At 42.6% G+C, this 20,757-nt stretch overlaps 1 protein-coding gene across 16 annotated transcripts in view; it reads right to left on the reverse strand.

Annotated features, from left to right (window-relative positions):
• Nucleotides 1-20,757, reverse strand: part of MCF2L (MCF.2 cell line derived transforming sequence like) — a 178,959-nt gene that overhangs the window by 33,859 nt on the left and 124,343 nt on the right. For all 16 annotated transcript variants that reach the window (XM_053306934.1, XM_053306931.1, XM_053306943.1 and 13 more), the window contains 10 exons: nucleotides 19,709-19,825; nucleotides 19,014-19,163; nucleotides 14,127-14,251; nucleotides 13,086-13,200; nucleotides 12,118-12,240; nucleotides 11,823-12,014; nucleotides 10,322-10,513; nucleotides 9,119-9,278; nucleotides 8,918-8,988; nucleotides 6,109-6,185 (listed from right to left, as the gene is read on the reverse strand). In XM_053306934.1, coding sequence (XP_053162909.1) covers nucleotides 6,109-6,185; nucleotides 8,918-8,988; nucleotides 9,119-9,278; nucleotides 10,322-10,513; nucleotides 11,823-12,014; nucleotides 12,118-12,240; nucleotides 13,086-13,200; nucleotides 14,127-14,251; nucleotides 19,014-19,163; nucleotides 19,709-19,825 — 1,322 coding nt within the window. The remainder of the gene's footprint in view (nucleotides 1-6,108; nucleotides 6,186-8,917; nucleotides 8,989-9,118; nucleotides 9,279-10,321; nucleotides 10,514-11,822; nucleotides 12,015-12,117; nucleotides 12,241-13,085; nucleotides 13,201-14,126; nucleotides 14,252-19,013; nucleotides 19,164-19,708; nucleotides 19,826-20,757) is intronic.

The following is a 20,757-nucleotide window of genomic DNA, read 5'->3' on the forward strand; positions in this document are numbered from 1 at the left end:
GATAAAAAACCCAAGATTAAAGATATCAATTTGAAAATATGCTCCTCAGTTTCTCTTTGCATGTTGTACTATGGGGGAAAGGAACTTATATGAATATAGATACCACAAAATGTTATACTAGCTAATTTAGGATACAGGGTAAGTACAAAATCTGGAGTCCCTCAATATCTGCATTGGCACTCATAATAAATGATTCTGGATTTGAGTTAAGATAGTTAAAGTTAAAATGTGGAATTAAAATGAATATTATCAAGATAAAAACTTAATTGTTCATAACAGTTCATAATATATTTATAATGAAATTAAAGTAAATGCGCAGATGAAAGAATATACAGTACTATGGCTTAAGATATAGGGTACAATATTCTGTCATTGTTGTTATTCTACTTTTTATTATAACACTGTAAAAAATTCATTATTGTGATTTTTAATCTTTGTTTACCTGAGAAATCAGGTATACATCATTTAAATAAACACACACAAACACAAATACATATATCTAAGAACATTTGGGAAGATCTAATGATTAGAGGGCATAACTTCCTATTCAATATTTATATCAGATAAAATTGCTTTAAAATGATCTCCCAGTCATTCTAAGAAAGACAAACACAGTGCAAATTGCTGGAGATTTGCAATCTGATTACTGCAGATGGCATTTTATAATCACAACACTGAAGACAATCTACAATTTCCAGTATGAAACTATGGTTTGAAAACTATGATTTTGTTGGAATGGCTAAACTATTTGCTAGCCAAAAAAGAGAGAAAAGACTAAAATGGGGCAAGTTTATTAATAGTTGGTCTCCTTTTATTGACTTCTGCAAACTATACACATGTATCTCTGAACATATGGTATTGTTTTATGTTGCTGTACCAGCCATTATTATTATTTTTACATTTATATCCCGCTCTTCCTCCAAGGAGCCCAGAGCGGTGTACTACATACTTAAGTTTCTCCTCACAACAACCCTGTGAAGTAGGTTAGGCTGAGAGAGAAGTGACTGGCCCAGAGTCACCCAGCTAGTTTTATGGCTGAATGGGGATTTGAACTCGGGTCTCCCCGGTCCTAGTCCAGCACTCTAACCACTACACCATGCTGGCTCTGAGAATTAATGCTGGCCATGAGAATTAACTAGTTAAAAAGTTACAGACATGGCTAACTTTAACTAGTTAAGTTGTTCAGCTGTTAAATGTTAACTAGTTGAAGTTAAAAATTAAATGTTAAAAAGGAATTTGAAACCCAGCTTTTCCAAAGTTTTCCCTGACACAGCCACTCTCTAGGACTCTATATCAAAGTTTCAAATTGAGCTTCCCCAGAGTTTCCCCTAGGCAAAGAGGCACCTTTTATAGTGGTGACTCTCTTATATTTAGAGCAGGGGAAGAACAACTGTCTCTATCCAATCCTAGCACACTGTTCCTGATGTCTGCTTTGTGTTTCTTTTTAGATTGTGAGCCCTTTTGGGACAGGGAACTATATCCTTTAACTAGTTAAATTTTTCATTAACTTTTCCAATTAGTATTGGAATTGTAAATATAGTTGACAGTAACTGTAAATAGTTTACTGATATGTGCTTTTTAATAAGCATCTTATTGATGAAATCAAAGTGCATCACTTTAAATTAAAAATCCTTCCAATCACATTTTAACAAATTTATCATCATTAAGACAAACAATATGCTATCAAAGTGTTCTCGTCTGAGGACACAGACTGAGCAGAAAAAGGACCCAGCTGAGAAATGTATGCATTATTGCCTCTTGCTTAGCACATGTTAGTTGCATATTGACAACACATGCCACATTTCAGTGGGAATTGTTTTCCTCTGCACTAGATGCTTACAAATCTTGACTGCAACTACTATAGAAGCATTTAACTTAAGCCTCATTCAGACATTCGTGGAAAAGGACGGAGTACCCGTGTACACTGTCCAAATTTGGAACGGAAGGCCTGCCCCACCTATCAGAAGAGACAATGCTATAAGAGTGACGGGGTGTGGGAGATGCTTTCTTGAGCGAAAGATTGGGGTGCCAGAATCTCTTGCTCATGAAAGCGCCCACCATCACCCTTATGACATTTGCCTCTTCAGATGAATGCTGTATTATGGGTGGGGCAATAGAGGGAGTGAAGAAGATGATCCACGCAGGCCATTATAGTGTCCTATGTTAAGCCAATTGCAAATCCTTACTTAAATGCAAGCTTGGCTTAAGGAGACACTATTGACGCATTTGCATGGAGTCTGGGTGAAGTCTGGTGTTTATATTATAATGTGAAAGGAACAAAACAAGAAACTCCACAGAAGAAGCCCATTGCTCCTTCCAGTTCACAGAGAATATCTAGGTCAATTTACATCCTAGGTGCTGCTAATTGTTTACATGTCAATTGTAAATAGAAAAACAAAGAATATGGCTGGCTTTCAGCAAGAACAGCTGTGGCTGGGGTCAGTCACGATCTATATTTCTTGTAAGTAGTCTTTTCCCCTCATAACTTTCTCTTGCCAATTCCATATCAGATTTAAGAGACTTCTGTGTATTACTGTTAGGCAGGTGAAATATGACCCCAGCAGAAAACAATCAGATTAAGCATGTGTTTATATTCTGTTCAAGTCAGATGACATATTTGCTGCTGCACATCAATTTGCATAGAGCAGGGGACCTAAAAATGTGTGAAGATTTACAAGCTAGTTAGCCTCTGTCCTGGGTGTGCAGCTTTGATTGGGGACAACAACACAACAGCTTAGCCCCACCCCAGCAGCACCCAGTTTGACAAAGGAGCAGCTTGCAGCCAGTGTGGAGGGAGGAGGAAGCACAGAACGAAGCCCCAAGCAGCATAGTAAGTGAGGAGTTTTATTTTATTAATTTCCTTTTCATTTCATCATTTTTTTCACATGGTGTAGTGGTTAAAGCAGGGATGATGGGAGTTGTAGCTCTCCTGTGGATGTTGTATAACAAGTTGTAGTCCAACATCTGCAGGAAAGCTGAAGTTGTGCCGTCCTGGGTTAAAGCGTTGGACTAGGACCGGGAAGATGCATCCCAGTCCTAGTGGGAAGACCAGAGTGCAAATCCCAGTTCAGCCATAAAATCCACTGGGTGACTGTGCCAGTGACTTCACTCTCAGGCTGGCTGCGAGACAGCCTAACAGGGTTGTTGTTAGAATAAGCACAACATGCACACTGCTCTGGGCTCCCTGAAGGAAGAGCTTTCCTTCAGGAAGTATTGTCTGAGCCTTGAGGTTTTTTGATACAATCCACCAGTCTCTCTCTTTTTTTATTAGGCAGCCTTGTCCTACCATGAATGTTCTGGCTTTTGTAGGTATAATTTAAGATCTAATATCAATCAATAGGTTGAGTTCTAATCAATGTAGTTTGTTTGAGATGCATCATGCATGACAAGAGGTAATTAAGATTTCCAGTTGTTGTTGCAAGCTGTTGAAGTCCTTTAAGATGTGCTGCGCAAGGTACTTTTATTTCTTAATTTAACAATGATGTATGTTGACATAAATTTGACATTTCTGTTGACTCAGGTTAAAAGAACCTTGGGGGGCAGGGGTGGAAAAAGCCTAGTCTGGGCCTGAGAGATTAAGGGTATAAGCTTCATCTCCTGCTTGTGGCCTTCCAAGATGTGGAAGTGGAGTGGAGTGAAAGAAGGAAGGCATGAATAGCCGGTTAGAAGGAGGGATGGCTGGGGGCGGAGGGAAACAACATTTTAGAGTTTTGATCATAATGTCTGAAAAGGGCATACAATTTTCTGGGCAGAGGGGAGTCTAGTCTTTTTAAAGCTTGCAGTTAATAAGAACATAAGAACAGCCCTGCTGGATCAGGCCCAAGGCCCATCTAGTCCAGCATCCTGTTTCACACAGTGGCCCACCAGATGCCGCTGGAAGCCACAGACAGGAGTTGAGGGTGTGCCCTCTCTCCTGCCATTACTCCCCTGCAACTGGTACTCAGAGGCATCCTGCCTTTGAGGCTGGAGGTGGCCCACAGCCCTCTAACTTGTAGCCATTGATAGACCTCTCCTCCATGAAGTCATCCAAACCCCTCTTAAAGCCATCCAGGTTGTTGGCTGTCACCACATCCTGTGGCAGAGAGTTCCACAAGTGGATCACGTATTGTGTGAAAAAGTACTTCTGTTTGTTGGTCCTAGACCTCCTGGCAATCAATTTCATGGAGTGACCCCTGGTTCTAGTGTTGTGTGAGAGGGAAAAGAATTTCTCTCTCTCCACTTTCTCCACACCATGCATGATTTTATAGACCTCTATCATGTCTCCCCGCAGTTGTCTTTTTTCTAAACGAAAAAGCCCCAAGTGTTGTAGTCTCGCCTCATAAGAAAGGTGCTCTAGGCCCCTGATCATCTTGGTTGCCCTCTTCTGTACCTTCTCCAGTTCAACAATGTTCTTTTAAAGATGTGGTGACCAGAATTGTACGCAGTACTCCAAGTGTGGTCGCACCATAGTTTTGTATAAGGGCATTATAATGTTAGCCATTTTATTTTCAATCCCCTTTCTAATGATCCCTAGCATGGAATTTGCCTTTTTCACAGTCGACACTTTCAATGAGCTGTCCACCACAACCCCAAGATCCCTCTCCTGGTCCGTCACCGACAGCTCGGATCCCATCAGCATATACTTGAAGTTGGGGTTTTTCGTCCCAATGTGCATCACTTTACACTTGCTAACATTGAACCACATTTGCCATTTTGTCGCCCACTCCCCCAATTTGGAGAGATCCTTTTGGAGCTCCTCACAATCCGTTTTGGATTTCACTACCTGGAAGAGTTTGGTATCATCTGCAAATTTGGCCACATCGCTGCTTACCCCTGCTTCTAGATCATTTCTGAATAAATTAAAAAGCACCGGTCCCAGTACAGATCCCTGGGTGACCCCACTTCTTACTTCCCTCCATTGTGAAAACTCTCCATTGATACCTACCCTCTGTTTCCTGTCTTTCAACCAGTTAGCAATCCACACATGTACTTGTCCCTTTATCCCATGACAGCTAAGTTTCCTCAGGAGTCTTTGATGAAGAACTTTGTCAAAAGCTTTTTGGAAGGCCAGGTAGACTATGTCAACTGGATCACCTTGATCCACACACTCGTTGACACTCTCAAAGAAGTCCAAAAGGTTGGTGAGGCAAGATTTACCTTTGCGGAAGCCATGCTGGCTCACTCCCAGCAAGGCCTGTTCTTCTAGGTGCTTTACAATTTTATCCTTGAGGATGCTTTCCATCAATTTGCCTGGAACGGACGTTAGGCTAACTGGCCTGTAATTTCCCGGATCGCCCCTGGATCCCTTTTTGAAAATCGGTGTTACATTTGCTACTCTCCAGTCCTCTGGTACAGAGCCCGATTTCAGGGATAAGTTAAATATTTTAGCAAGGAGGTTGGCAATTTCACATTTGAGTTCTTTGAGGACTCTTGGATGGATGCCATCTGGCCCTGGTGAATAAAACACCCACCTAATTCCACTCTTTACAAAGAGTTGCAGACTGAAAAGCTGAAAATTAAACATTTCTCCCCATCTCACCAAAAATACATGATTTTGTGGTCTGATCTTATACTAACATCAACATAAGAGTTTACAAAATGGATCCTAGGGAACTGTTTTAAAGCCTGCTTTTCCCCCCAGTGGAAGAGCATCTGCATGATTGCATACAGAAGGCCCAGGTTCACTCCCAGGGAGTAAACCTGCAGGATAGGGAACAACTTTTGTTTGAAAAACCCTAGGGAGTTTCTGCCAGTCAGAGTAGACACTACTGAGCTAGAGAGACCAATGGTCTGACTCAGTATGAAGCAGCTTCCTGTATGACTATGGGCTAAGGCCATCAGGGTGAGTGTGGCTATGGGAGTTCCCTGCTGACTTTTTACACAACCTCCACAAGGGTTATGTAGCAAAGGTCCCCCAAAATTTTCAGTGGTGCCTGCGGCGCTGCATTGAGGTGGCCCCAAATCTCATTTTGCAGTAGGACTCCAAAAACCCCTTTATCTGGCCCTGATGGATGCATCAGTGGGATGGAATTTCTGGTCCTGCTTTGGACAGGGTACATCTTCCTTTTCAGCTAATGACTGAAGAGGTAATTATACAATATGGCTGCTTCTATAAGTAATTATACTCACTTCCGTAACACAGCTAGATTTTCTTCATCATCCATCATAGAGCTGCCTCTAGTTTGGTGAATTTCACTCATTTCACTCTGGAAGAGGGAAAAAAAAGTTAAACATGGGTCTGAAATCCCACTGGGTGGGGAGTTTGAGGGGGAGACTAACGCAGTCCTTGCCACTTTACTACTGCAAATCACTCCCTCTTGAGTACACTCTGGAGTGGAGAAACAGCCATTAGGTTAACATTACACACAACTGCAGTGTGATGTGTATTTGTCCTTTACTCACAATACAGTATTCAACACTAAAGACACTACACCTTGAAATAAGTATTCTGAATTAATTTTAGGAACAAAGCAATAAAAACAATTTTTTAAACAAAGGAAGACAGTGGTGAAAATACAATTTATTTGGAATGAAGAAAGCTAAAGATTCAAACACATTGTAAGCCAATGATTGATGTGTTTAGAAGTTCCCGAAATTAAATTTTTGTCAAACCTTCCACATTCAGCATTTCAAACAATGAGGCAGGATCTTAGGCATTATCCAGCTCCCTTGGACCTGCAGTGGTGGCCAGGATATGGAGACTTATACACACACTAGTATTTTTAAGCCCATTAAAATAATGGGTGCTAGTAGGCTGGACCTGCCGCTGCCGTTTCGCGAAAAGCTGGACTATTAAGGCGGACAAAGCTTTGTCTGGAGACCGGTTTGGGAGTGACACGCAGGCAACCCTGGGCAGCCGCCCTTCCTTTCCAGAGGAGCCCTGCAGGTGGACGCTCACGGGCAGAGTTACTGCTGTTGTCGCCGCCGCCGCCACCTGACAATGAAACTGAAAGACAAATCCCGAGGAGGGGGCGGAGGAGGAGGCGGCGGCTGCTGCTCCTCCATCTGCTGCTGGTCTGGGTGATCCGTCCTGACCTCTGCGGTGGGCTTCTTAAATCGGGAACTGTTTGAGAAGGAAATCTCCTCTCCCCTTCTCCTCCCTAACCGGGGTGATAATCGGCGACTCCGCTTCCCGTCGGCAAAAGAGGTGACTGAAGAAGGAACGGGGAGCCTGCCTGTGCGAGGAGAAGGCAGCCCTGCCTGCCTGCCTGCTCCACCAGCAGCCCCCATCGCCTCTGCCCTCCCCGCAGTCCGTCTGGTCCCGCGGCCGCTGCTTCCGGCCTTCCCGCGGCCGGGCCGGCCATCCAGCCAACATGGCCGCCTGGTGCCTGCCACTGTCTTTTCTCCCCTCTCTTTTCTTTCCGCTGCTGCTGTCTTTTCTCCCCGCCGCCGCTGCCTCGTATGTTCCAGCAGCAGGGCCAGTCCCGCCGCTGCCGCATCTGCCCTCCCCGTAGGCCGTTCTCGGCCCGCCGCTCTCCCCAACATGGCCGCCTGGTGCCTGCAGCCGTATCTTCCTCGGACATTCTGGGCATGCAATCCGTGCATGCCCAGAACGGCCGAGGAAGACATGGGCGCAGAGACACGGGCGCACACCCAAGGCTTTTATTATAGAGGATACTAATAGACCTGGAACAGGGCATATGGTATTGCTGACACCTCCAGCCTTCAGGGAGTATTCACACACAGAATGGTTTCCCTGCTGCATTAAAACCACAGTAAGAGTTGGACTGCATGCTTGGTTCTGGTGCCGCCATAGAAACACCTCTGCCATTACTGTGCAGCACCTAGCCAATGGTCTGATTTGAGATAAGGGAGTTTCATATGCTTGCGGTTGGCCTACTAGATGCACGATTAGCAGCCTACTAAATGAGAGTCTGCCCCAATCTGCATCAAGTAAAAGTGTGTGTGTACAATTTAAACAGCATGCGCGCGCGCGTGTGTGTATACACATACACATGAAACTGTCCCCTTACTAGTGGCTTTCCTCCCTGCATTCTGACTCCTCACGTCACTTGCCCTTCTGCTGGGCTCCGCTATCAGAACTGAGCTGAGGTTGAAACAAGAAATCTGAGTTTGAGTAGAGAAAAGCAGCAGATGATGGTGAAATTGACCCCCCCCAACCCATCGTTTGCTCTTAATTGCACAAATATTTAGTGGAAGGTGCATTGCCATAATGTTTAGTCTGACACTGAAAAATCAAAGATAAAGGATGGAGGCTTATCTGGATGTACAAACATGGCGATTTATTTGGTCAAATGCTTTGGCATTCTTACTTTGAAAATACTTGAAGCATGTATGAAATGTATTGTGAAGTCTTGAAGAATTAACACAATACATAAAATTGGGCTTGCTTTTGGGCCTCATCTTATGGAAAAGCTGGGGCACTAAAATACTGAGTTTTGCAGAATCTTTGTGCATTTTATTTATTTATTTATTTGCTTTATATACCGCCCTTCTAAAATGGCTCATTTGGTGTGCATGCAATCAAATTTGAGGGTGAAGAGAAGAATTATTTTGATAAAAAATAACCATTTATATCTGGACTGATTCTTCAAAAACAAAAAGACTTAAAAACCTCAAATATAGTAAGAATACAGTTAAAACACAATCAAGCTGTAACAGCCCTCCCCACTTTTGGACAGCAAAGACTAGGGATAGATTAAAGGCTGTGAATTTCTTTGTGATAATGGCAATTTCAAAATTGTGGTTACAGGACTCAAATATTAAGTACATCTAAAATCCCTACAAAGTAATCACTGGTACTTATCTTACTCCCCTGCTGCCATGAGTGGAAATCCACTTGCCAACAAGAAAGTTAAATCTGTTCTGTTCTTGTACGTGTATAATAAACACGCGCACACACACACACACACACACACACACACACACACACACAGAGCGATTGGAAATGATAACTACTACACACATGCACAATTACCTTGGTTCTTCTGTAGTTCATTCTACGAACCATATGAGGGCTGGGCGGGTCTTCCGGATCTCTTTGAAGGCCTGGCATATGAAACAGAATCCAACAGCTGAAACTGGAACATGAGGTCTCAGCTGAAGTCTCAACAACCATACTCATAAGCTCAACTCCATTCAGCATGTCAGATCAAGCTAGTTTGCAGGGTTTACTTACCTAGAGAAGGACAAGGCAATTTTACAGAGATCTCTGGTCTAGGTGCCACAGGCTGAACTGGACGAGTCTGTTTAGCTGCCAGTTTCTTAAGACTGACTTGCCTCTTTTGAAACATTTCTTCTGTGCTTTTCTGCTTCTGAAAAACTTTTTGCAAGTGGTCCTATAGCAAAATCCAAAATCCCATCATCGTTTTTAAATATATGACATGCTTCAATTCATTTATTTTTAAAATTCTGAACTGCCATTCTAACTTATGTATACAAATTGATTCATTACTCAATTTATGGGGTACTGGCTTTAAATATTTTTCTTTGAATATAACAATTAATCAGAAAGGAAAAAAAGTTCTACTTTAAGATGGAATAATATTTTCACTCAGTTCACAGAGAACAAAATTCTTAGTCAGAATACGATTGTGTGGCTCAGTCACGAAAATATTTTTTAAAAGTAAAATTCCTGATCATTGCCTTTCCATTCTGATAAGTACGCACTCAATGGTTTGTATCTAACCTCCACCCCTGCTGCCAAGAAAAGAAACCCACTTGCTTACAGGGAGGTTTTGCTGAGATTTCCCCTGGCTGCAGTCCTCATGCCAGGCTGCATGCTGATATAGGGTCCCTTGGAGTGCAGCTTTTGGGGTGGCATGACAGCCAGAAGCCAGGAAGAGGGGCTGGGGGGAAGCAGTGGCCCCCACCCACCACCACATGGGAGAAGAAGTGCTCCTACTCACACAAGTGGGGATTTGAATCCAAGCCAGCATGTTTGCAGAGCATCCATATTCTAGCCCTGATGTACATGCACGTCTGTTTAAGTATCTTAACTCCAACGCAAAAGACGTATTTTAAAAACAGCACCCTTAACAGCTTCAGGAGTGTCTCTTAAAGGAAAGAGGCCAGCTGTGCCTCATGGCAAGGACTAGATGGACTTCTTAACAAAGTCTTGGTAGAGAGTGGAGCTATGTTAGGATAACAGCTGAATGAAAGATTTTGCATTAAGCCATAACATGTCACATACAGTGGGTTCTGGTACCACAGTTTATGGTTATTTATGTCAAAAAACTGGAATGAGGACAACAAACTGAGGAGCCATGTTCATGCTTCCAACTGGAATGTTCCAAGTCATTACTTGTACAATTGCCTACCTCTACCTATGTTCACGACTGTCAAAGGTTATTCAATTCGAATGTCAAGATATTAATATTACCATTAAGTCCTCACTAAGGATGGTTTCATATTCTTTGTACAAGGAATTCAGTTGCTTGAGCTTATTGCCTGCACCAGTGTCCAAAAATCTCTCTATCTCCTGTAAAGCCGATTCTGCTCCATCCTGGGACTGACATTTGTCTACGGGCTGCGAAGCCAGAAGGTAAATTCCTTCATCACACCACTTCATGGACTACAAACATACAAAGGAAGCATGAAGAACACACATCATTAAATGTCATTAATCAAAAAGCCTTAGCAACATATTCAAAAGAGAACTGAAAATCTGCATAATTAAAATGTAGCTAAACATCCTGAAATGGCTTATGTTCTGGTAACATGGCATTTGAGGATAGCAGATCTCCTTAAATTATATGTGTGGGGTTGTCATTTGAACACACATATGAGCCCAGGAGTTCCTGTCCTCCTTTGAAGCAAACCTGAGAGGAATGAGAGGTGGAATCCTGGCTGGGAAGGAGTGACACTTGGAAAGGAAGGCAAGGATGCTGAAGCAGAAGGGCTGGAGAAACTCTTGGGGAAATTCCTTGGAGGAAAAGCTCACAAGTCTGAGCCCAATGGTAAGGAGACATACTCCGCCTTAATACTTTTACAAGCATGCACAGAGTGATGTGAGATCCACTTCACTGCAGTGTGACCCGGCACAGCTGAGGAATGTGTGTGACTATCAACCACAGAGGTATAAGGGACACTTTTCTATTAACTGACTTCAATCAAAAGCCTCTTCTGTGTCCTTGACTGGACTTTATTCTAAAAATCCTCCTTCCCTCCCTCAGTATGACCTGGAAAGTCTTTGGTTCTCTTCTCTAAGGTACAACATGGAAAGCAGGATTTGGATGAGCAGTACCACAGCAGGAGCGTGAAGGAGATCAAGGCTTGCATTCCTCTCATATACTAGATAGAAAACGTTGAATGGGACCCTCGACTACGCTTCCAGGGTTATCAACCACAGATATACTCAAACCACAATCTTTTTAAAAGAAGATATGCGATGGAAATCTTTTCCTTGAACCACTGCATCCCTTTGGAAAACCATATCCCCTTTCCAGCTCAACTAGCTTTAGAGCTTTTTGTCGTGCTCCAGTTCTTCCTCTGCTACCACTGGTCCTTGCTTTTTCCTGTCACTATATAAACTTGCCTTTTCTGCCAGACTTTGGCTGTGAAATGGCACCTCAATGCGTAGCTTACTGGCTGTGTTCCTTGTTGTGACCCCTGTTCCTGCTTGGCTTCCTTGGCCCTGCAAGCATTCCCTGATCCTGCTAGTCCCGCTTTCTGCTCTTCTCTGCACTAGCTCCTGGGAACTGGCCTCTCTGATCACGTATTTTGCCTCAGCTTTTGAATAGGCATATTAGGCCATTCTTTAAGGGAAGGGCCCCACTCCTCTTCAGTGCATCATAGTAATCAACACTGATTACTGGTAGGTTAATCATATATCTGTAATATTATCAGCACAATGATAAAGGGAATTGTAAGATGAGATTTACCTTCTCCAACAGGCTATGTAATTCATGTGAACAGTTCAGGAGAGCCCTTCTTTTATTAAATTCAGCAGTAAGTGTGTCACTGTGGTGTTGGAGTTCATTGCACTTCGGTAGAATAGAATCCACAGCATAATGGTTGCTTTTTATAAACTGATCACCTTCAAAAATCAGTATTCTGGCCTTTTCCAGAATTTCCTAAAAAAAGGCATGTATAGGACAGGAAAATTTAAGTTGTAACTACCTCTATAAATGCAGTTCATTGAAAAATTCAGTATATGGAGGAACTTCATATCCTTACTTGTAGTAAGTTTTCTTCAAAGCTGGCAAGATCTTTCAGAATATGCTCCACATGTGAACAACTATTTCCTATGTCAGTGAAACAAGACAGCTTCTCAGACACAGTATCCAGAGAAGCTTTGATCTGGAATGAGAGACAGCTGCATATCAGTAAAAGCCTGAAAAGTCACAGTTCTGAGAGAACAAAAAGTTCCCTCATTACTTTCAAGAACCATCAATTAAATAATAATACTGAAATCACAACAACAAAAACCAGAGAAAGCCGACAGCCTTCTCAATCACTTGGATTTCTAATCACTGAAACTTATACGTGTGAATCCATGACGAGTGCTCCTTGAGGAAGCTTTTCATTGTTGGGGACCTGGTGTTAAAAAGCAATCACAGAAAGAATCACAGAGCAGCTAACATAACTATGGGTAGCAGCAGCACATATTCCAGCAATCTTTTTGTCTTGAGTCCTCATTCATATATGAAAGATATACCTCAATGGTAGAAAGCATCTGCTTTGCATGCAAAAGGTACAAGATTCAATCCCTGACATCTGCAGGTGGAGCTGGAAAAGACCCCTTTTGGAAACCCTGGAGAGTCATTGCCAGTCACTGGAGACAACACAGAGCTGAAAGGTAGCGCGCACACACACACACACACACACACACACACACACACACACACACACACACACTCTCTCTCTCTCTCTCTCTCTCTCTGTGGTATAATATATTTTACATTATACATTATCTGGAAGTCACATTATTTTATACATGCATTATTAAAAATAATTTTTTTACATTCAATATATTTCACTTCTTATCCTTAACAGACACAAACATAACTGACAAGCCTTTTTCCACAGTAAAAAAGAGGAGAAAAAGTAAAAAGGACAAAACAGCAAAACACAAAGCATTACTGAGTGCTGACTCTGAATGATGTAGAAGCTAAGATAAAATAGCATACGCATTAAAAGTATACCTCTTTGAAATCCAGTTCAAAATGTCTAAGTTGTAAGCACTGCTCAAGCTTCTGATGGTGTTTAGACCAAAAATCATCAAAGGCTGTTTCCGTTTCATTTAGCTGAGCTAAAAGTCTAGAATCAAAAGGATGAACATCCAGCATTTTGTGAGTGTCAAAGAACAGCTCCCAATATTTTAGAATCAAACTCCTTCTTCAGACAGAAAACTATTCTGTGCAATAGCATTTCTTCAAACTATTCTATGAGTTCAAAGTGCAAGGAGAGGCAATAGTCCTATACGAATAGACAACATGAAATATTAGGCCATAATGGGCTAGATGGGCCATACTGGGCAGCTCAAACTGGGCCATACTGGGCAGCTCATACTGAGCAGCTCATTATTTTCACTTTGCCACTCTGCCTGTGTTAAGTACTCCTTATGCAGAGAGCAAGAAAACAGGACCAAATGTTGGTCCATACTAAGAAAAGTTACCTTAGTCAGCAGCAGTTTAGGGAAGAGGTCAGCCACCCTTAGTTTGCTAACTATGAATGGAACATTCAAAACAGCAGTGAGTATGGGCTTGCAGGCTAAGGCTATAAACATAAACAGTCTGTGTGCAGCACACAAAACATGCCTGTGTCCTGAAGAGTGAAATCTGGATGCTTCAGAAAATAGTTGCATGGCTAAACTGAAGAAGATACAAGATTCCACTCTTAGATCAGCACAAATGATGGTACAGGCATTGTGACAATATCCTTATCCAGTGCCAGGCTGTATCTTGTTTTCAAAGTACAATACACCTGTAAATCATTCTACTGTGTTTATACAATAGCAGTCAACCATCTAGACACAGTCATTTGTTTGATGCTTCCCCACAGCAAAACAACAGGGCTGCCTAAAACAGACAATCATCCTTCTTTGTGGCCATTTATCAGGCTTTCACAAAGGTATTAAAATGTGCATGTTAACAGCTCACTTTCTGATTGTATCTGAGGCTTTATTTTAGAGAAGAACAGGCACACAACCAAGATATGTGCTATAAATAATAGATTTATCTCACCTCTCCACGGTAATTTGATTTTCAATTTGATCCGGATTCATTCTGTATTCTGGGTTGTCTAGAACTGGTTTTCTAATACTTTGGAGAATGTCATAACCTTGTCTTAATGCTATCCTGAGATCCTCCTGCAAACAAGTTAAGGCTGAAGATGAGCTCTAGTTCCATTTTTAAAAACTTATTTATACATGTATATCCTGTCTTTCTTCCATAGTGGAACCAAGACTTTAGCTTCAGCAGGTTTGTTGCCTCATGTACTTTCAGACCAGACTTCAGATTCTTATTTCAGCCTAGACTACAGCTTTGTGAAATCTAAGGTCAGAGAATCGTCCCTAGCGGTACCATTTAAGCCACGGGAACTGCATCTTATGAAAAGGATCAGGCTTTGAACCAAGGCCTTAGATCTTGTCTCTTCTCAGCTGTCTTTGGGATAGGTTTGTTCAATTAAGGTGCAAAGAGAAAACAGCTTGGATCTTGTCACTGCAGAACTTCTCCAAAAAGGACATCTGCATAAAACCAGATGTTTGGGGATTCCAGCCCTTGAGTGGTTCTAGAGGCAAACTGCCTAGAATCTCCAGAACTTAACTCTGAGAAGCCCCACTATTACACTATCATCAGTCTTGCTTTTTGCTAGCCTTGTGTTGCTTCTCTAAACTAGAGATTTGCTAGTGTGGATGCAATAAAAAATAACAGGTTGCTTACCTGTAAATGAAGTTCATCTAGTGGTCATCTGTTCATTCACACCAATGGGGCTTCACACATGTGTAGAAGACCGTTCGGGATCCTTCCAAAGCTCTCTTTAGTTCCAGCTTTTTGGTGGGAACTCCTCCCACTCTGGAGATGTCACGCTCTCCTTCCCTCAGTTCAAGTGTCCGTTGATCTGAAAGAGACTGCAGCGGGGGAGGGGGGGTATGGAAGGGTGTGTGAACGAACAGATGACCACTAGATGAACTTCATTGACAGGTAAACAACCTGTTGTTCATCGTCATGGTCTCTGTTGTTCACACCGATGGGCGCATCGCAAGCTCACCTACCTGGCGGTGGGCCCGCAGTCACTGGAAGATAAAATGCAGTACGGCTCTCCCAAACTCAGCATCTCACCTGGAGTGTAGGTCCAATGCGTAATGTGTGGTGAACGAGTGTGGAGTAGCCCAGGTGGCTGCTTGGCAGATGATTTCTATCGGGACATTCCTGTCAAAGGCAGTGGAAGTCGAAACCGCCCTTGTGGAGTGTGCCCTGACAGACTTCGGGAGTTCTTCATCCACCAGTTCATAGGCTAAGGTGACAGTACTTACAATCCACTTGGCAATCGACTGTGAGACAGGCCAGGTGCCCAGAGATTTGGTGACTTAAGAGACAAACGGGGCTTGAGCTTTCCTGATATGTTGTGTCCTTTCTTTGTAGAATGCTAGACAGCGGTGTACACTGAGGCAGTGAAGAGTCCTTTCTGCCTGGGAAGCTGGGCTTGGGAAGCAGACTGGCAGGGACAAGACCTGTGACCTATGGAAGGTGCTTACCACCTTGAGGAGAAAATTGACATCTGGATACAACTGAACTCAGGGCTCTAAGCTCACTTACTCGATGTGCAGACATGACAGCCACTAAGAATGCAGTTTTCCAGGTGAGTAGACAGAGGTTGCTTGTAGCCAATGGTCTGAACAGTTTGCCTACTAACTGAGTGAGTACCAAAGGGAGGTTCCACTGGGGGGATGTAAGTGGCACATCTGGGTACAGATTGAGGAAGCCTTTGAGGAATCTTTTAATTACTGGATATGTAAAGGGGGATTCTCCACCTGGTAATGTAACTTTTGCTGATATTGCTGCCAAATGCACCCGGAGTGAAGACATGGAGAGTACAGTGGATTTCAAGTCGAGGAGGTAGTAAAGCAGGAAAGAAATAATTTATCCTGTAAGGATCAATGTTCTTGGTTCTGGCGAATTCTGAGAAATGCCTCCATTTTAGTTCATAAGTTCAATGCATAGAAGGTTTTCAGGCAGCCTCCAGAACCACTTGAAGGTAAAATTCTATATTGTAGAGAGAAGCACACCGAGAGGCGAAGTTGTTTCAGATCTGGGTAACATACAGACCTGTTATTCTGGGTCAGTAGGCTTGGCGAGGTGAGTAGATGAACAGGACCCTCCAGGGCAAGGGAGTGCTGGGTCCTGGGGTGCTAAAATCTTATGGTGGTCCACTGAAGTAGAGTGGTGCAGGTGCTGTTCCATAGGTGTCCTGTCCTCAGGAGTCTTGGACCTGGAACATTGCATCCAGGTCCTGGAGGAGGCACGGTACTGAGAGCAATTCTCATAGAGGAGTGAGGTCTTTGCGGAGACCAATCCGACCATCAGTACCGTGGACAATCAATGGACCTTGAATAGCTCTTGCTCCTGTCTTGATGGTAGGGAGAGGGGGAGTGGCGGAGTCTCCCACATGGATAGCATCTGCAGTCCTCCCAGTGGTCCCAGGCATACTCATAGGGAAGATGACGCTCATAGGCAGGGTCCTCTTTGTAGTCATCAAAGGGGTTCTCATAATAATCCTCTTGGATATCCGGGTTGTCTCTCTCATCCTGCTGTGGGGAGAGGCCATCGGGAGCCTAGGCTTTAGTACTGAAGATACAGCTTCTGGTCTTGGTGCCGTGATGGTACCTAGCCACGAGGAGTTGGCATTTTGGGGTGGACTGGTGCTAAGGAGTCTTCCATTTGCTGCAAAGTTCCCGCCTGTAATGGTGGAGTTACCGGGGGGAAGACGGATGTTTTGTGGATCAGCGGCAACACCTGTGACACTGAAGTTGTCCACAACGTGTCTTGTGCCCTGGGTTGGGTGGGCAGCTCCCACCGCTGAACCTTCTTTTTCTTCTTCTTTTTGAGCGCCAGGTCAGAAAGAACCTTGAGCTTTGCAATCAGAGGTGGCTGAATCTTTGGTATGGAAGTGGAATCGGTCGAGGAAGAGGAAGCCGCGGGGTCTGCCTGAGGGATTTGTGGCTTTCCAGTGCCCTTTCCAAGGACCGAAATGGTCAAATGGGGCTGAGAGGAGGCCACCAAGGTCTCTGTAGGTGCCAGCACCCCTGTAAAGGAAGGGTCCAATTGAGGCACTGTTATACCTGGGGCTGAGGTGGCCATACTGGGAGGTTGTTGCAAAGCAGACAATGCTCATTCCCACAAAATAGCTCTGAGGCATTGTGCATGTTTTTTCCACACCTGTTTTCCAAACTGGAGGCAAAAAGTGCAGGAGTCAACTCATGTCCCTCTCCCAGGCACACAAGGCAACGGGAATGACCATCAGTAGACGGTAGCCTTGCCCAACAGCCCAAGCAATATTTGAAAGTAACCTTTTGTTCTCTTTTCTTCTCCATACACCAACAAACAACCAAGTTTTCTTAGGGAAAGTGGCAAGTGGATAAAAGGGGAGCAAACCATATATGAATATAAAGGTCTCCATTAAAAAAAAGGGGAGGGGTAGGTGGGGGAAACTGCTATGAAAAGGAAAAAATGCAAAAAAGCAAAAGGCTGGAAGGAACTACAATAGATAGAGAGGCAAGCTAGACTAAACTTGAAAACAATAACAACGGAAGGAAATTCTCGAAGGGAGGTAATGAGAGCTAGTAATGGAAGGAACTTTGAGCTGAAGCACCAAATGCAGCAGTGGACAATGAAGAACTGAGGGAAGGAGGGCCATGATATCACCAGGGGGGAAGGACCCCTCGTAAAAAAGCTGGAACTAAAGAGAGCTTTGAAAGGATCCTGAACAGTCTTCTATGCATATGTGAAGCCCAATCGGTGTGAACAACAGTGACCATGGCGATGAACCACAGTTTGCCCAAACTGTGGTTTGAAAAACAGTTTGAGTGTACTTTTGAGGTACATCACAACATACTAAAGGACACAACTAGACTTAGTCAATACTGAGCCCCATTGAAATAAATAAAGCAAGTTAGTCAAGACTAACTTAAGTTTCATTAATTTCAATGGAACTGGACTAATTTGCCTCATTCATTTCAGTGGGACTTGATTAACTTTTCTGGATCCTACACAAAAAAGAAAATCATTTTCACAAGTATTTAACGTATTACCTATTTAAAGCTGGTAGTAAGGTGAACTTATTGTATTTCTATTTTTCCCCCTCTGACAAAGAATTTCCATCTTCTCTAGCTGTGCTACAAACAAATTAAAACATCCAATTTGTATTTCTAACAACTACTTTAATTTATTATAACATCTAAAAGGGCAATCTTTCTTGGATATGTTTGCCTAACAGATAATAAAGAGATTGGCACAGGTAATGTTACAAACACAAAACACCTTACAGGAATTTCCCTAACACAAACTTTTAATTTGCAAGTGCTTTAATTAGAAAAATACTGAAGATTTGGTGGGGAGAGAGAGAAGGCTGTTTATAATGCAGTCAAGCTACTTTATGATTTGAATATTTCACACTTATATGATTACATGTATATTTTCATACGTGTCCTCTTAAGGATTACTAAATGGTCTAAGCTCAAATTTATGATGACTGTAGAAACTGATGGCACTTGATACTGGGGGAAAGACAGCATAAAGAGGGAGAATGAATTCAAATGGGCTCCAGTGCAGCGGAAAAACACATGTTTTGCATGTAGGCAGTCCCAGTTCAATCCTCATATTTCCGGGCAAGGCTGAGAAAGGCCCGTCTGAAATCCTAGACAGTCACTTTAGACAATAATGAGCTACACTGGCCAATGGCTGGACTCAGCATAAGACACCTCCCAATGAAAAATCAAAGGAGTGTTGACCTAAGCAAGAGCATGCCAAAGCACGCTAAAGTTCTGTAGGTGGACCTAGTAAGCAGAATGTTCTGGAAACCCTCATATAACTAACTAAAGCCACTCTATGTAAACAGCACAAGTACCATACCTTCATTTTGTCCTTGCTTTCAGTATGTGCTGCAAGAAGGGAACTGGTGGATTGTGCATCATTTGGGAGCTCTGTTTCTGACAGCTCAGTCCCAAAGGACCGAAGTGTTTGAGCTGTATGTTTAACCATTAAAGCAAAGTTCTCTATAGCCTTTTGAAATACAAAGATATTGCAAATGAGTTCATGCTATACATCCATGCACGTGTAAATAAAGTATCCAAATTCATAATCTTTAGAAATATGACTTAAAAAACTGAAAACCCCACTTTAAAAATAAATGCAAAATTTGTAAAGGAAAATACATCCACCATTAACTCCTTAAGTGCATTTTCTTTAAGCTAATTATTAGGAACAACATCAATATACTTATGACCTAAACCTTTTATATCTGTCTTTCTCCCCTTTAACTTCAGCTGCTGTATACTCACTCTCTCTCTCTCTCTCTCTCTCTCTCTCTCTCAGGAGACATCACAAAAAATCCCTTTTACAAGACATTTTAGATTTCTAAACTCTGAAATCATCACTTTATAACTCATTACTCATGGTGGCTACGTTCCTCTGAGACATCTTCTCCTCTATGCTATTCCAAATCTGTATTCATAAGCCCATGCTATTAGGGACAAGGTATACAACAGAATGGCCCATTTATATGAAACAGTTGTGTGTGTGTGTGAGAGAGAATGTGTGATACTCACAGTACGATGTGTCAGCCACCTGTTGTGGCAATAATCCAGAGTGCCACCAAGATCTTCTGTTAGCTGTGTTTTGTCAATGTAGCCATTCAATTCTGTTAATGAGCTCAGCATTATGATCTAAAACCAAGCAAATAAGCATTGTCATAACATTGATAAAATTAAACTTTTTAGGATTTTTGTTTTGGCAATTTGTATGTTTGCCATTTCAGTCAGAGCATGATGCATCAGATTATGCTTCTCTTTGTGTATACTAGCGGACACACTCTCTGCTTACAACAGAAGGCATAGCCACAAAAACATTCAATTCACTTTTAACACAATGTATTCTATTCATGGCCCATGTGAATAAAGGGCGCAGATCATACTACATGTTGTGACTTCTGTCACCAAGCAGTAACAGAGGATGAAGGAGTGCTCTATGAACATTGTGCAGTCACTGCAAACCTGCACTGAGGCCCATATTGGCCTGCTTAGGCTTCAGTGGAAAAAACAGACCACTATGGGCTTCAGTGCAGGTTCATAGTCCCTGCACACAGTGAATAAGACCTTCCCTCATCCTCTGTTACTGCTTGGTGACAGAAGTCACAAAATGGAAGTAATCTGAAGGATGTCATTAGTTTGTGCCTGCACTGGTATACCAGAGTGTCTCATTCCCTTTCCTCGGTTGCTCCTTGGCAATGACAGGTGAGAATTGCACAGACCCTTGTGCATACCTCCTTGGTCACCTGTGGCTTATCTTCCCTGCACACACTGTGAAGTGATAACATCACTAGTTGTATCCAGAGAAAGGTAGCCATACAAAGCAACGTTTAAATCAATGCCCCCAGTTAATTGTAACTAACATTAAGTATCATACATTTCAATGGGATTCAGCCATGACTAACTTTCTTTGAATACAGTATATTGTGGCCCTCTTATTTTTCACTGTACAAATGCCATAACACCTGAGAGAATTACTAAAGGTGGAGGACTAAACCAAGTTCAAACATGCCCATTCCCTCACTATGGCTTCATGACCATAATCTAATTGTAATTTCCAAATATTAAAT

The sequence above is a fragment of the Hemicordylus capensis genome, chromosome 3, assembly GCF_027244095.1.
Source record: "Hemicordylus capensis ecotype Gifberg chromosome 3, rHemCap1.1.pri, whole genome shotgun sequence".
In the NCBI taxonomy this organism is placed as follows: Eukaryota; Metazoa; Chordata; class Lepidosauria; order Squamata; family Cordylidae; genus Hemicordylus; species Hemicordylus capensis.